The following is an 18,133-nucleotide window of genomic DNA, read 5'->3' as shown; positions in this document are numbered from 1 at the left end:
TGAATGAATTTATCGTGAGGAAACCTGCATGTGTCTAATTTCATTGAAAATCTGCCACATTTCCATTCCGCCAACCCGCATTGCAACAGAGTGATGGAATATGTTCCAAGCCCTGTCTTTAATGGGAGAGGAGGCCATTAGCCCAGCAGTGGGAAATTTACAGGCTGTTACTTTAAACTTGAACTCCAAGAAAGGACATAGCTTCCATTTTGCCTGACACATGACAACCAACACCCTAAAACGCGATAGAAGCCGTGGGCGACTACAAGTGTGAAATATATCCTAACAATAGCAAGATAAGAAGTAAAATTACCAGAACAAAAAAAAACAAGTGTAAGGTAAACATTTTTATAATGTAATAAATAAAAAAGTTAAATAAACATTGACGTACTTCATTGACCATCACCACAGTCCACACATATAAATAAATTTCTCTGAATAAACTGACTTCCAATAAATACTCTGAGATACGAGATACATATAAAACGAGCCTATTAATAAAATCATCACGTATTCCTTCCTTACCTTCCTACTTTAGGGGTGGTATTCATTTTCAGATTTAAATCGGATCAAACAAAAAAATAATTTGCCGAATCAGTTCATGAGTTGCGAAAATCTGAGGTGACAAACATAAAAAATAATTCCATGAGAACTTGCTTTTTTTAAGTAAGTTATACATAGATGGTCAATGTACGTGTACCTATAGTTACACTGGCTCACTCACTTTAATCTGGTACACAACAATAGTAAGTGTTAGCGCCTGACATAAATGGCTTAGCAACCTCAACGTACCACCTATTGTATACGCATGCGACCATATATTACAGTTCTAGACGGTACGCACACAATATTCGAGCTATGCTCCTCTTATTGTTACGAAAAGGTCGTTTTTAAATTCCCAAACAGTACGCACGTCCAATAAAGAACTGTTAATTTTTATGTTTAGTTTTCTTTGAACTCATCTTATACAATACTCAGTGTTTGACTGTAGAATGTTTTATGAGTAGGGTCATCATTTTATTAAAGAATTGAAAGAATACAAATAAGGAAGGATATTGAAACATTTATTTCCCGCATTTTAAAATATTTGTTAACGCATTCACGCATTCACTGTCTGAAAGCGAAGTCAAGTTGCATGTCAATTTGCAAATTATTAATTCGCCGCGTTAAGGCACAGAGTCAAAAATACATTAAGGTTTTATATTTGGCGTCGGTGCGTCGCGCACATTGCCTTCGTCGACGCAGATGTCATTACCATAAAAAAAACGAATCACGCTTCTCATGAAGTTATTTTATATATTTATTTCCATAAGAGGCCATTCATGAATACGCAAGACTGTTTTTACAAATTTTATTCAGCCTCTACCTCCTATAAGAATAGTTAAATTGAGACAAAATAAAGGCATGAATTGGCCGCGAAGAAAAGACCTTCACCCCAGTGATCACGTTTGAAACAGTTTAAACAAATGTATTACATATATGTGTGAAATCTTGTGCTCGCGACAGTGTTAGAGGTAACTGCGTTTTTTTACGACAATAGCACACTATTCCGAAAGACTGTTTAATAACCCTAATCAGATCTATGCCATAACCGATTACAGTCTATCTTAGAGGCAATGCAACTTATAAAAAGAAAGAAAAAAATATACGCATCCACTTTTTTATTAGAAAAAAGTAATTTTTCAACAAACAAACCAAAAGCAACTTCAACAATCAGTTAAGAGTCCGCCAGTGTATTTTCACGAGAATACTCGCCGCTTACGAGAAAAATGCAAAAACCCGTCACTGTTGACCTTTGACCTTGAATATTGTTTTAGCGGACGTTAAATCGGTGAGCATGTTTGACATTTCTATTTTAACACTACAACCATGACACGTCACAATTTTCAGCTCTTTCAAATTTTTGTATCACGTTTGAATTAAAATAAAAAAAATTAACATTCGTTTGTACGGTTGTTTTTGTATTTTTTTTTTTCAACAAAAATCGAGTGATTCTCTTGAGAGATGCTCATTCAAAGCTTCAAAAAGTTCGAACTGAGAAAGTCAACAGGGATGCACAACTATACCTCAGAGAGTATAAAAAGCACACAACTAAGAACACAAACAATAATATTTTAATTTATGTAAAATATGTCATAGATATTTCCATAAGAACATTAACATCAATTTTGGTAAAGGTTTTAATTTTTCTAAAATTGTTGAATCTTTTTTAGTCATTTCGAATGTAAACAAAACTTTTATAATAAAACAGTAACGAAAAAAATAGCAACAATTGAAAAAAGAATTTCATCCAAGGTTCAAATTTGATCTAGGCTATTCGAGTTACATCATGCGTAATACCGGCTATAAACTAGAACGTGGAGTAAGGGGATTTATTCGCAGACTAACATAACAGCCGTAGATTTGAGCTGCCAGATCGTATTGCCTTAAAACCGTATATTTTATAACTCGCGATTTTGAAAATAAAAAAAAAAGACTTATTTATTATCTGTTAGGTTTTAACTCTTTTATCTATAAAAACTCTTATTAAAAATATATTAATATTAAATATACTTCAAATAAGAGACTAATAATATTCATGGCAAAATAAAAAAAAATATCGACAGAATTTTATTAAAGGACGAATATCTCGCCCTGGGAAGAATTGGTACCAACTTCGTCCATATCCAACTACTTATAAAATGCTTTAATAACAAACTCTATTCTCAGTTTTTTCCTTATTGGATTATTTACTTCATGGAAATAAAATCCATACTTTATGTACAAAATTAAATTTAACTCTTTAACTTATTCATTAGCGTTGTATCATTTCCTTAAGTGTATGTCTGTATAGCTGGATTTAGGATATAGACCATTCATTTTTAAAAAAAATAATTTATCCATTTTTTTCACAATTCCACAGAAATGGTGTCAGTTGATATAGCGAAAAATTTGTTTTTAGATATAAAAAAAATGTTGAAGGATAGGTTTTTTTACTTTTGATCTGAACTGACCAATTCATGGTACATATCACAACATTTTCGGAATATTTCCGAACTTGGTCAGCGGCATGGAGGCTTCCAAAACCGTTATCTTAAATCATTGAGCCGCTAAACCATCTCTTCTACTGTTTTGACGAACCATGTTGATGAACACAAGTTCCGTTCATCTCCGTTTCCAAAAAAAGCTCTTCAATACTACTTTGAGCATATCGCTCCCCACTTTGACAATAGACAGTCCTGCGACCGTCTGTACCATTTAACCGTACCTTGTTAGGTTAGGTTAGGCTAGATGACTGTTGTCATCGGTGAATAATATGGAGGCTCTTTTCTTTCCTCTTTACTACAATTAAGATATTCACAGGCAAATCTTAAGCGAACTTGTCTGTGCGTTGCACTATTGGAACATTTGGTCTGAAGAGAGATTTCCGATCCTTAAGCCTGTTTCTTATTGCTCGTGCACTCGTGTTTACTCCACGCACTTCATTTAGTTTTGTTTTGATGTTTACCGACGTGAGGCAATGATTCCGTTGGGAAGTTAAAACAAAACGGTCTTCAGGTCAGATGGTTGCTTGTATACCTGCCTCTAGAAAACTTCGCTATAATCTAAAAACTGTAGATTGGTTTAGTTCATTGATCCAAGTCTTCCCGTGCCTTTTTCTCTATTTGAGCGGTTTATTTGGGCAAAGTGTCCATATTTATGGGTACGAAATGTTTCTCTTCTAAATGGTCTATTTTTAAATTTTGTTTTTATTTTATGATATTCTCCAAGTTTTCATTTATTTTGATCTATAAAGATTATGCAATCTTATTCGAAAGTAATCCTGAACTGATGCAGTTTATGCGTCCGTTGGTGTATGTATTAATCACAACAATTAGTAGTACCTGAAGCTGCATGATCGAATTTGACGTCACGCTTAATAAACACTGAATATTATTCAATTTAAGTCACTTATATTACTAATATGATATGGAATCCTTAGAGGTTACAATATTATAGACGTAAACAGTTTATAATTGAAGCGCCGACAAACTGCACGATCGATCTACGCTCGCAAAGTAATAAGCTTGACTTACTGATACTGTATTTGTGTGTGATATAAACAGATACTAAAAACAAACACACAACTACATAAACGTAGACTAATCAACTACAAGATTACTCAATTTGTTGTACACAAATATTTTATGTCTTAAACAGTATTTATATTAATTAACACCTTTTTATTTGTTCGACTATTTTCGTTCTTCTCAGCTCAGCTCACTTCATAGATAATTCATTTGCGCAGTTACCATTTTCTGTTATGTTAACACTCGTTTACATTTCAAGTTGATTTATGTTTTGTTAAAAATGAGCCAAGATTACGGGTTGAAACGCAGGCAAGCACCACTGAGTTTTATGTGTGTCATTTATGTTTAGAATTCATTTCGTGCTCGGCAGTGTCAGAAATCATGACTAAACCTACAATGTGTCATATTTCCATGACATTCAGCTACACGTGCGTCCAACCTTCGGTGGAGAATTAACTTATTTAATGGAGGTATCATTGGTTTAACCTAACCTACTTTTTTATACGACCAAACCCTAAAACGCGAGTAAAGACAGGAGCAAGAACTAGTAAAACATAACAGACATACCTTTCAAGTCGTCAACATTCGCACTCCTTAGCGAAGGCAATTTCAATTTCTTAGCGGCTTCTTGACACTGAGCGCGTCGCTGAGGGTACTCGCTGCCCGTCAGCTGGTGTTTCACGTTCGAATTCACCACCAGAATGACGGCCTCATTGGAATCCATGGGTATATGTGTCGATTCCAATGATCTACAATAAAAAAAATATTTAAAAATAATAATATGTGCTTATCTTGTGTTTATAATTCATCTCATGCTCAGCGGTAAAGGAAAACATCGTGAGGAAACTTGCATGTGTCTAGTTTCATCGAAATTCTTCCACATGTGCATTCCACCAACCCGCATTGGAACAGTGTGGTGGAATATGTTCCAAACCCTCTCCTTTATGGAAGAGGAGGCCTAATCTCAGCAGAGGGAAATTTACAGGCTGTTACTTTACTTTACTAACAAAATAAGCTATGAAACAAATGAGGTATGTCACTTCACACTTCAAACCCACCTGCAGTCTATCAACAAAGCGTGGTCCCTCTTGCCCATTGTAACGATGAACTGGTCCATTATTCCACACGGCATTCCTGGAAACTCGTGTTCGGCTTTTTGACATAACTCTGCCTTTTTTACTGGCCTGCAAATGAATATAACATTCATAAGACCTATATAATAGACTATCAGATCAAAGTTACAAAAAAAAAGTAGATAATGCCTTTTTTTTTCATGCCAAAATGTCGCTGAATATTTTGATATTTAAGCTGACCATTATCATACAATATATTTCGTAGTCATAGCTTGGCCAGGTCTGTAACACTTTAAAATCACATAACGAAACATACTTTTATTACATAAATATATAGAAGAGAAACCTTTTTTAAGATTTTTTCTGTAAAGCAGGAAACTCTTACGAGACACTTTCTACGGATCCAAAACACTCAAATCGTTCGGCGACTAAAAGTCAAAAATAATGATGTCACTATAATAATGATTGACATACTAGTACAAAAGGTCGTATGTGAAAATGCACTTATTCTCTCCCGTATGGAAACTGTCAATTTCCTCCTAACTTGAGCGTATCATATTTAATACCGTAAAACGTTACTATTAAAGCACTAAATTGGTAAATTAAAAACGTTTTGACATACGACCTTTATACTACCGTGATGAATTCCCCTCAAAGTTTGAATTACCTATTTCCCATTACAACCGTAGTATCGCAACTTACAACTTACTCACATCGAGCACCCGTGACTTTCCAATATCACTTAAAGCTTTATTACAGCTGACAGATATTGATTGTTAGAAATCGCATCGGAGCAGAGAGGTAGAAAAAGCTTAAGGGACCCTCTTTTAAGAAGAGTAAAAACGTTTGAATCGAACGAAACTACTGATATATGTATGCAGGGCCGTATTTAGGGGAGGGCAACCGGGGCAACTGCCCTGGGGCCTCCACATTAGTGGGGGCCACAGTTTTCAGCAAGTTAACAAATACCGAGATATAGTCAAATTATAATAATGTTATTATTTAATATTTTAAAAGTTACCGATACAAATAAATAAATCATTGCTTACTGATTGGAATAAAAAAAGTAATTAATTCATGATAATATAATTATTAGGTTGTTCACGCTTCTGTTTGTCTAGGGCCCCCACTGCTTTGTGGCCCGGGGGCCTCTAGACCTTTAAATCCGACTCTGTATGTATGTATAATTAAACTCAGTTCAAAGTACGCAATAAAATAAAGCATATATGTTTATAGCACGTTATATTATCAAGACTTTTGCTTGATCACGATATAATATAATTACTAAATTTGAATTTGACGACCTCCGTGGAAGAGTGGTGTGTACACCCGTTATCATGGGTATGCCACTCTGAGGTCCTGGGTTCGATTTCCGGCTGAGTCGATGTAGATTGTCATTAGTTTTCTACGTTGTCTTGGGTCTGGGTGTTTGTGGTACCGTCGTTACTTCTGATTTTCCATAACACAAGTGCTTTAGCTACTTACATTGAAACCCTGGTGAGTGGGTGGTACCGTCGTTACTTCTTTAGCTACTTACATTGGGATCAGAGTAATGTATGCGATGCTGTCTCATATTTATTTATTAAAATATTATTCTTTAATATATACGTATTTTTAATTGCTAATATTGTGTTAAAAAATGGATAGAAAATAATAAATGATATTTAAAAATAACCTGTAGCTACCATTAGCATATTCTTTTTTTATAAAACCCTTTAATTTTTATAACGATATAAAGCCTTTGTAATAAAAACATGCTTATCGCAAGTACATATAAAGCAATGCTATCGTGTGTCGCCCATTCTTCAAACGATTTATTTTTTAAATCGGTCGTTGCTTGTTGTTGTATGACACCTAAATTTTTTTCACTGGTTAGAAAGATATATTATTCTTTAGTGTAGTAAATCATACACATTTATGTTTTTATCTATATTATTAATAAATTAAAGTTGTTCAAAGATGGAGCGTATCTCTGTTTGTATTATATCGTTTAAGAAATATATATTTTATTGAACACTTGCATTACGTATTCAGAAACGTAATTTAATGTCCTTCCTTTTTCCAACTGTTCTGAGTAATTGTGTGCAGACACAGCAAAAGAAAAGTGGCGAGTATGATTGGACATTATAGCCCTTTATATTTTATTTAGAAGGCTATTTATATTTCTTGAACATTAAGATTTAATTCCAATTCAGTAACGTAAGGAGTATTTAATGCTTCGACGATATAAAAAATATATAAACAAAAACAGTAGGTACGTAATGTTCATGTTATTCATGTGTTCTAAAATAAAAAATCGGATTAAAAAGACCATATTTTTTAAATTAATAACTTATATTCTATTACTACATAGACTAACTAATATACACGTACATATCTTATTTTATCTGTGTCAATAAAAACGCATTACTAGTTAAACTTATTTAAATTTGGAATGTTTGGTCGAAACTTATCAACTCCAGAGACACGACGCAAATGATAAATATTTGACATTGTCCATGGATTTATTTTTTTTCTTTTAATATTTGAACCTCCTCTTTCCCAATGTTTAAAATACATTATATTAATTAAATACATTTATAAATAATAAATCATGCCTGAAATTCAACAAGTAGCTATTAACATTTTATCAATCGCCATATTTTCTGGTGTTGAATAATATGCCTTATTTATTAATGTGTTCTAACAAATTTAATCGTTGCATGAATACCTTGTCCCAAGAGAGTTGAGTTTGCGGTGTCAGTAACTTTGCGTTATAAGTTTATACTAACTTCTCGTGTTCATACAATTAACTAATTTTCTTATAAAATATATTAACATACTCAACCCTTGTGCCTGTAAGCGCTTCCAGGAACGTGAAGAAGGCAACTTCAAGGGATGCACTGCTCGAAACACCGGATCCCATTGGCACATCCGAGACGATCACGACATCGAAGCCACGAACTTTATCTAAATAAACAAAATGACATTATTGAAGTGACATTTGAATGGGCTCATATTCATAGCGCAGACGAATTCGAGAACCTTGTAATCTCGTAGCGTAATCGGGACATATTCACAGCTCTATGAGTTTACTTACTTTATTATTTCTCATTTTAAAGTTAGCAATTAAATCAGTTTCGTTTCAAGCTTACGTCAAACTGTATTTTTTCACAAACAAAATCAAAAGAAGTTTATGCAAAAGTAATCAAGCTCTTTTGTTCAATAAAAAAGAGTCATACCAACGGAACGTGTTTCTAATCTTAGGAGGAAAACATTAATAGGTTTAGAATTTACAACAATAACATCTTCTTTTTATGTCATTTGTAGAATGTCAAAATCATCATCAGTGATAAGTTAAGTACATAAATGGACTTGCGTAAATCTGACGACCAAATAAACACTTATGATTATTTTTAATATTTTCTTGGTACCTTTTTTATGGCTTAGGTTGGCGGACGAGCATATGGGCCACCTGATGGTAAGTGGTCACCATCACCCGTAGACAATGACGCTGTAAAATATATTAACAATTCCTTACATCGTCAATGCGCCACCAACCTTGGGAACTAAGATGTTATGTCCCTTGTGCCTGTAGTTCCACTGGCTCACTCACCCTTCAAACCGGAACAAAACAATACTAAGTACTGTTGTTTAGCGGTAGAATATCTGAGGAGTGGGTGGTACTTACCCAGACGGGCTTGCACAAAGCCCTACCACCTAGAGAATCTTTTAAATCGTAACCTACGTCTTGCAGAAAGACGACTAACCTTAGGACCTAAGTTCTACAAGCAGCAAAATCGGGCATATTATCTTGCTATTCTTTACTTTCATTGCCTTGTGGTGGTACCAGTTTGTCAAATTCAAAAAGACAGACCCCATCAAGCTTCGAGATCAAAACCGGGATCAAATCATCGTATTATGAAAATGTAGTGAGTATCCTAGGTTTTTGTATACACTTATTAATGTGTACTAGTCCTAGTCCTGGCTTCACACGAGTCATTATAAAATTTATAAATTGACAAACAAACATAAAATTGAAAGTATTGGTTTTTCTCTACTATACTATGTATGTATTATATAAATCTTAACTCTTGGATCAATCTGTTTATTGAAGATAACGGCATTTCAATCCGATGCAAAGTTTAAAACATCAAAGAATACTGACGGCAGGATGCGACTCTGGTTTATAATAGGTAGGGACTATCACTTATCCTGCGTATTTGCCTTGTCTGTGAAATTAGTACAGATATTACGATTTGCTTCAGGACTTTGCGAGACGTTTTCAAAAATTTTTCTGTTACGTATCCTTTAACCAAAAATATTGATCAATTATTTTTTCTTTTCAATTTATTTTCATCTTTAATTTTTATAATTATTAAACACCTATCTGTTAAATTATAAAACTGACCTGGAAAATTTGCAACGACGCCCTTAACATAGTTCGCCCAAGCTGGTTCTCCAGGCTTTAGAGCTGATGCTGTAGTTGCTGGGAAGGTAGCCGTTACCTCCTCACCATTCGCGAGGACTGATAGGACTTTACACTCATCTGTGTAATTGTATGCTCCTACCACTACCGTGAGAAAAGGTAGAGCCTGTGATAAAAAACAACATAGTAAAATTAACCTTAAATATATATTTTATGACTATACTTCGTGTGCGTTTAATTATAACAAAAAAACTGATGTTCAATAACCTAAGATTCTCCTGATTACATCAACTTTCTGCCTAAGAAAATCCCGTTAAAATACCAGACGTTCCAGAGATTAGCCGGAACAAACAGACAGACAGACAGACAAAAATTTTAAAAATGTAATTTAGTCAAATATACCGTGTATACTTATGCATTTAGTAAAAAGCGGTTATTTTAATATCACAAACAGGCATTCCAACTAATTATTTATTATGTGTATATTTTATTGGCAGACGATCCAACTTTGTACAATGATATTATTAATACCAAAGTTTTGTTCGGTGTTTGTAATCAATCACGTAGAAAAGATAAGATAAATTTACCTGAATTGTACACGATTTTATTAATTTTCCAAATAAATTAAAGACATCTATCGAGACAAATCCTAATGATGCCTGTAGACAATTAAAATAATAATAATAAATATATTTAACTGGGTATTATAAAAGAGCTTGGAGTTAGTACTTGATGATTTTCATACTGATTATATACACTACAATTCATTATGATTGATGAAATAAAAGTAACAACTGATTCTTACTAGCTGATGATAGCATCACCAATACAAAATTTTATTTTATATATATTTATAAAATGTAATTTGAAGCTATATTCGTTAATAATCTTGCAAGATACGATTCAACGATGAAAGTATATTTTTATATGATTATTTATATACACAAAATGTAATTGAATTAGGTACATAAAATATAATTATTCAATCATAAGGAGTATAAAATTTAAGTTCTTTTTATTGAATAATTTTCCTAGCAAACGAGTAAATTTTTATGGTGTATAAAACAAACAATTATAACTAATTTGATAAATAAATTGGAACAACTGAAAACATCTGAGTCCAAAACTTTGAGGGTCAAAACGTTATTGATTTTGTTCGAAGTACATGATATTAAGTCAGTAAATATAACAATTGAATTGATTTGAAATACCAAATGGAACATCTTCATCATGGCCAGATACAATTGGCATTTGGCGGTTTTATCTTGCCTCTCAGTCATTAATTTAAATAAAGAATGAGAGCAATGCTATTTTTAGAACAGTAAGAAGGTTATGAGGCAATCGCCTTAGGGGCAGGATCGAAAGAACGATTATTACATTGCTGTCAATAAGTCATGCCGTTATACTATCCTGAATGCCATTATTGTAGGTGATTATTTTTTTTATGTTATATTATATAGCGATAGTAATGGTGATGCTAATATAATATCTATAAGCGGTGGCTTATAGACAATGGCACTGCTAGAAATATTAACTATCCCTAACTTCGCCAATGCGCCAACCTTGGGAACCAAGATGTTATGTATTTTGTACTTTGAGTTACACTGGCTCACTCGCTCTTCGAACCGAAACAAAATACCAAGTATGGCTGCTCGTCGACAAAATATCTGATGAGTTGGTGGTTCCTACCCAGACGGGCTTGCAAATCCTCTCCCACTAAGAATGTAATAGATTATATACAATTAATTATTTAAACGTCCAAGTTTTAATGAATCATTATATTATTAAATTATCGTCATTATTTTGAACAAACTACTCGTCTCGGCTTTACAGTTTAGATGGAACTTTTAACTTTAGATGGAAAAACATAACTTTGCCGTTTCGTAAATTTAAATCGTTTGTAAAAAATACATTGGTAAAAAGAGCATATTATTCGATACAAGATTTTATAGATGATAAAAGAGCGTGGAGTTAATACCAGTTGATTTCCAAGCAGGTTATATTAATTTAAATAATTGTATTAACTAACATGACTTTGTATTTTCTAAGCGTTGAAAAAGAGTAACTACTGAGTTTCTTGAGAAAGCACTTCTCGGTAGAATCTACTTTCCGAGCCGGTGGTAGCTTCACTTAATTGTAAAATGACGATTCAAAAGTGCTTGTAAAAGCCTACTTGAATGAAGTTTATTTTGATTTTTATTTTATATAAAAAGAAAAGATTTTTCCGACTGGAGATGTACGTAACACACGTGTTATTCATATAAAGCTTCGTCTTCAATTACTCTGTTTATTGATGGAAATCCGATTAAAATTCATTGCGTAGTTTAAAAGATCTAAGTGAAGAGGCGGCGGGAAGCGAGTCGGTTTTATTTTATGCATGTAGAGATGTATATGAAGTGTGTGTTGATTTGGCAGGCATTTACAGTAGACCACTTACTGACGTAATTAATTGCTATTAGCGATACGTTGATGAGACTATTATTTTTTTAAATTTGATTTATGAATGCTACCTATCTATTATACTATAAATATAACAATTTAAAGTTGACGTTTTTTATTTGCAATAAATAATAGAGGTATAAAAAGAACAATACTCTGTATTACTGCATAGCGATAGAAAATCTGATGAGTGGTTGGTACCTATCCTACCTAAAGCTACCGTATTGTTTTTATTTTATTATTATTTATATTTTTCATATTAGAATATCCCTAATGAATTAACATATTCATTTCATTTCTTATATTATCCTAATAAAGTGATTAACTAAATATAAGTCAGAATTTAAGAGATATGAAACCTCAATTATTTTATTGCTGTTATCAAAAAATAAAAATGTTTGCCGTCGTGAATTTTTACTAAGGTAACAATAAAATATATCTTTATTATTTATTTCATATATAAAGCCAATAATCATTTATCAACTCACTATTAATTACTTCAATTTAGATTTAAGTTTAAAGGAAGGTTCTTAGCATATATTTGAGGGAAGATACATTAAAAATATTTATCACTGCATTTTAATCACCTGGAGACGAGCTTAGTAACGATACTTAACTTGACCAATTAAAAAAACAAATATTGTTACATAATTATATATATTATGTAAAAATATTTTTAAGTAATAAATCAACTTTTAAGTAGTCTAATATTTTCATTTCATTTTACTTAGGAGGACTCTAAAAAATATGTTGAATACGCAATTATTTTTATTACTTTTTAGTGCATATTCATTTGTTTTTAAATAGTGTTTTGTTTGAAGTCGGTTTTTCTTTTTGTTAAAATTTATCTATGTGTTGTTCTAACCACTTTTCACTAAATACATATGTATGTATAAACGGTACATCTACCAAAATACTTTTCACTTTTTATCCGTCTGTCTACTAGGAGTAACTAAGTTACTAAGTAACGATACCTTTTTTTATATTCAAACGCGCACAAAGTTGCGAGCACGGATGATCATAAATATAAATGTAACGTGTCAGTTACTTCATAATCCGTGAAGTACTAAGTTGCTAACCACGGGTAGTACGTATCCCTCGCAGTAGTCCACGTGTTCGCCGATGAGGTTCACACGACCCGGAGCCCCGGCCGCTGCGACAGGATTGCGACCATACGCTGCGACGAATTTGTCGCGCGCTAGACGTAACAGTGCTGTTTCCCCTTTCGCTACAGCTTCTGACATCTGAAATGTACACAAACAATCTAGATAATAATTACTCTAAGAAATTGGAGAAGACATGAAACCAAATTACATATGTGCCTATCTATCTATGTCAGCCGAAGAGCGTCCACTACTGGACATAGGCCTCCCCCTATCGCCTGCTGCACAAGACCAGCAGCTTCCCGCGACCTTCACCAGGTTGTCGGACCACCATGAGGGGGGCTACACACGCTGTGTCTTCCGGACCGTGGTCGCCTCTCGAAAACTCTTCGGCTCCATCAGCCATCGGTTCTTCGAGCGATATGCCCCGCCCACTGCCACTTAAGTTTTAACAATTCTTCGAGCTATGTCGGTTATCACAAATAGTTTACTGTATTTAAGGAATCTTATTTTACTATCATTTTTGAATCGAGTTTCTGCAACTTAAACATAAAACTACCAGTAGTTCTGTGAAAGGTATTAATCATAGAAACGTAGCACTATTGACAGGAAGTTTAATTAAACATGCTGCTGGCTCGCCTGTAATATTGCGGAGGTCATGTCACAATTGCTCCGAGTAAAATTAACCGGTTAAATCTAGATTAGAGCTGGATTGTCATCTGTACTATGCTTAGGATGTATCCTGATTTTGATTGTATTCTAGTGTGTTGTACAAAGATTTTAACTGCGACAAATCAACGGTAATATTATTAAGTATAGTGTATATAAATTAAAGAACTTAGCACGATCGTTTTGAATATAAGTGTGTGCGTTTCTTTGAATATAGTACCCACATTACTTTGACGTATTGTTCAAATTGTAATTAAAATATTTTATTTTTCCGAGTTCGAAATTACTGTGCTACAAATTAGGGTAACTCCTCATATTTAAATGGCGAGATCATCATAGATTCTTAGTTCAAGTCGCACCAAACACGACTGCATTTTGACTAACTTACTTGACTGAAGTATAACATTTTAAGGAAACCTGCATGAATGAAAAAAGTTTTGACTCATCTATAATCTGCCTTAGACCCAATCTGCTTTCGTGCCCAGAAAAGAAAAGGTTTAAGAAAATATTTATTTATCGTCTTCTAGATTTACAAATCACAACGTTTAAATCTCATGTAAAAATATTACTACAAAGCATTTTGTTGCAAATCTTTGCACGATAAATAGTAATTTATTTATAATTATCAAAGTACCTGAGTAATTTGATTGACGGAAATGATTAATTACTGAGTTTCTTGCTAACTTTTCTTGGTACAATCTACATTCCGAAACGATGGTTTCAAACTTTTACTCATGTAAAACATTTAAAAAGTCTCTCTACAAGCCTACTTTAATAAATTATATTTTTATTCAAGACTGATATTGGAATATTTGGGAAAAATGTTCTAACAAACACACTCACTTTGGCAAAAGAATGTTACTATTACAATTTTCGTTCAAACAAAATCATAAAATACAGTATGACTAACACAATGAAACGTTTGAAATGTTGAAATTGCATATAACAATCGTGAAGCAATAAAATGACTTCAGCGTTTCATATTACGTGATAAGACCACAAACAGTTCTTAATACATTTTTCCAGAAATATAACGGACATATTCTTAACACTAGAAACTTGTAACTACTATTACACGGGACTAACAGTTTTGTGCGATACATACCTCTCTCTCCCTTATCATGCGAACTGATGCTGAATATACTATATTTTTGTTGGAGAAGAGTAGGAGTAAAAGAGAAGAGTGCCTATACGTGCATATACATATAAACTGGGCCCCAAATTATCATGGAATTATCTCAATCAACGTTATAAGACGAAATTAAAGTATTGATTGTGTTCACAATACATATTGGATAATATCTACGGACATACATTTATTATGACCACCACACTACACACGTACAATCAATATATATATACACAACAATTTTCTAATAATAAGATCACAGTATCTAATTATTTTATTTTTATTTTTTTATTTTATAGAATAGGTTGGCGGAGGAGCATATGGGCCACCTGATGGTAAGTGGTCACCATCACCCATAGACAATGACGCTGTAATAAATATTAACTATTCTTTACATCCTCAATGCGCCACCAACCTTGAGAACTAAGATGCTATGTCCCTTGTGCCTGTTACACTGGCTCACTAACCCTTCAAACCGGAACACAACAATACTGTGTATTGTTGTTTAGCGGTAGAATATCTGAAGAGTGGGTGGTATCTATCTAGGCGGGCTTGCACAAAGCCCTACAACCAAGTATCAAATTTATTGTAGAAAATGTTAAGATTATAGATAAAAACAATGGCAGTAAATATCTTCGCAAGCTTTTTTCCAATCCGAGGAACTGGCGTTTAACGAAACTAGTGTTTGTACAAATTTAAAAATAGTAAAAGATCTCTTTAAAAAGCAAATAGTTGAAAATATTTTTCTTGATAACACTTAGCAAGCTGTAAGATCACGGAAGAAGACGGTGTTTTTAACAAAGACGCTCTCTTAGATGCGAACAAAAACTATCAAGTCCCACAAACCAATTTGTTCTCGACTTTAATCGGTGTAGAAACAGTAGTGCTATTCTTTAAGAATAGTTTTCACACTTTATATCATTTATGAGCGACTAGTATTCCGTCCGTCCCCCGAGCGGAGATGGTCCAGTGGTTAGAACGCGTGCATCTTAACCGATGATTGCGGATTCAAACCCAGGCAAAAACCGCTGATTCATGTGCTTAATTTGTCTTTATAATTCATCTCGTGCTCAGCGGTAAAGGAAAACATCGTGAGGAAACCTGCATGTGATAACTTTAATAGAAATTATGCCACATGTGTATTCCACCAACCCGCATTGGAACAGCGTGGTAGAATATGTTCCAAACCTTTTCCTTAAAGGGAGAGGTGGTATTTAGCCCAGCAGTGGGAATTTACAGGCTATTGTTGTTGTTGTAGTAGTCCCCCGCGACTTCGCTCCCCTTTTTGGGTATTGGTTGGTTTTGGAGTTCATCTTTGCTTCATATCAAATTTCATAAAATTGAATTCAGCGGCTTCAAGAGTTACTAATATTAATCAATTTAAAAATGTTCAGCGGTCAAAAGCGACAGGCAGACAGACTAAGTTACTTTCCCATTTATAATATTTTAATATACCTACATACATATAAACTATTATATATTCGTAAATTCAAATCGTTTATAAAAAATACATTGGTAAAAAAGATGATAAAAAAGCTTGGAATTAATACTTGTTGACTTCCTGGCAAGATACATTACATACATACATATATACTATTAGGTTGGGGAAAAAGTCTTTTCGCATATAGTATGTATGAACTTGTAATAAAATCTCTTTGGCTATACCATTTGTATCTGGCTGGTTTTGGTATCATTAAAAAGTTTTAATTTTAAAGAAGGCACTTCCAAATTCAAATTAGGAATTTGTGTGATTTTCATTTGTTTTTGTTGTTGTTAAAATGAGTTAATCTAAAGAAGAAATTCGATACATTTTAAAATTTTACTATAAAAAAGGTAAAAATGCAACTCAAGCCGCGAAAAAATTTGTGATGTTTATGGACCTAATGCAGTATCTGTGAGAGTAGCGCAAGTTTGGTTTAAGCGTTTTCAAACCGGAAATTTTGATATCAAAGATGCATCTCGCTCTGGTCGCCCTGTTACGGACAAAATTGATGCCATTTTTGAAAAAGTGGAGCAAGATCGGCATATTAGTAGTTACGATGTAGCTGAAGAACTGGCAATTGACCACAAAACGGTTTTGACTCATTTGAATAAAGCTGGGTACACAAAAAAGCTCGATATATGGGTGCCTCATGAACTCACTGAAAGAAACCTAATGAACCGTGTACTCATTTTTGATTCTTTATTACGACGTAATGAAACCGAACCATTTTTGAAGAAGCTGATAACTGGTGATGAAAAGTGGATCACATACGACAAGAACGTGCGAAAAAGATCGTGATCAAAGGCCGGTCAAGCTTCACAGACTGTGGCAAAACCCAGATTAACTCGCAACAAGGTAATGCTGTGTGTGGTGGGATTGGAAGGGCATCATTCATTATGAGCTGTTACCGCCCGGCAGGACCATCGATTCAGAACTGTATTGCGAACAATTGATGAGATTGAAGCAAGAAATTGAGAGAAAGCGGCCAGAATTCACCAACAGAATGGGTGTGGTTTTTCACCATGACAACGCTAGACCTCACACATCTTTAGCCAATTACGAGAGTTTGGCTGGGAGGTATTAATGCATCCGCCGTATAGTCCTGACCTTGCACCTTCAGATTTTCATCTGTTTCGGTCTCTGCATAATTCCTTAGGCAGTGTCAGGTTAACATCACGAGAGGACTTCCAAAACCACTTGTCGTAGTTTTTTCGATCAGAAGCCCCAAAATTTTTACAGCAATGGGATCATGTCACTACCAACAAGATGGCAAAAAGTTATGGAACAAAATGGCACCTACATACTTTAGTCAAATGTAAATAAACTATAAAAAAAACTTTTTGAATTTTCATGTAAAATACGAAGAAACTTTTTCCCCAACCTATTAATATGATTGTATTTTTTAAAAATTGAAAAAGAATAACTACTGAGTTTCTTGCCAGTTCTTCTCGTTAGAAGCTACTTTCCGAACCGGTGGTAGCTTCACTTAATTGCTAAATGACGATTTAAAAGTGCTTGTAAAAGCCCACTTGAATAAAGTTTATTTTGATTTTGATTTTTGAGTGTGAAAACTATTTAAAAAAAAAAGCATTACTATTAATCGTGGTCGGTTACGTTGAAAACTGACTTACAGGAATACATTATATTTATATAAATATCCCTTGAAATTATTGTGGTTCACGTCGCAATACACTTACAGACATTTAGCTATTGTTTTCTAGGTAAGTTAGACCCGTTTTTAATTTTTGGCTCTACAATAGTGCGCTTTTGAAAGAATTAA

General features: G+C 33.7%; 1 protein-coding gene across 1 annotated transcript in view; it reads right to left on the bottom strand.

The window, feature by feature from the left end:
• The window catches only part of LOC124529940 (galactokinase-like), a 46,922-nt gene that overhangs the window by 25,383 nt on the left and 3,406 nt on the right, over positions 1-18,133 (bottom strand). The window contains exons 2-6 of the mRNA XM_047103891.1: positions 13,049-13,213; positions 9,513-9,696; positions 7,945-8,071; positions 5,108-5,233; positions 4,617-4,798 (exon numbers count right to left, since the gene is read on the bottom strand). Coding sequence (XP_046959847.1) covers positions 4,617-4,798; positions 5,108-5,233; positions 7,945-8,071; positions 9,513-9,696; positions 13,049-13,213 — 784 coding nt within the window. The remainder of the gene's footprint in view (positions 1-4,616; positions 4,799-5,107; positions 5,234-7,944; positions 8,072-9,512; positions 9,697-13,048; positions 13,214-18,133) is intronic.

The sequence above is a fragment of the Vanessa cardui genome, chromosome 5 (genome assembly GCF_905220365.1).
Source record: "Vanessa cardui chromosome 5, ilVanCard2.1, whole genome shotgun sequence".
NCBI lineage: Eukaryota > Metazoa > Arthropoda > Insecta > Lepidoptera > Nymphalidae > Vanessa > Vanessa cardui.
This window is presented reverse-complemented; position numbering and strand designations above follow the sequence as displayed.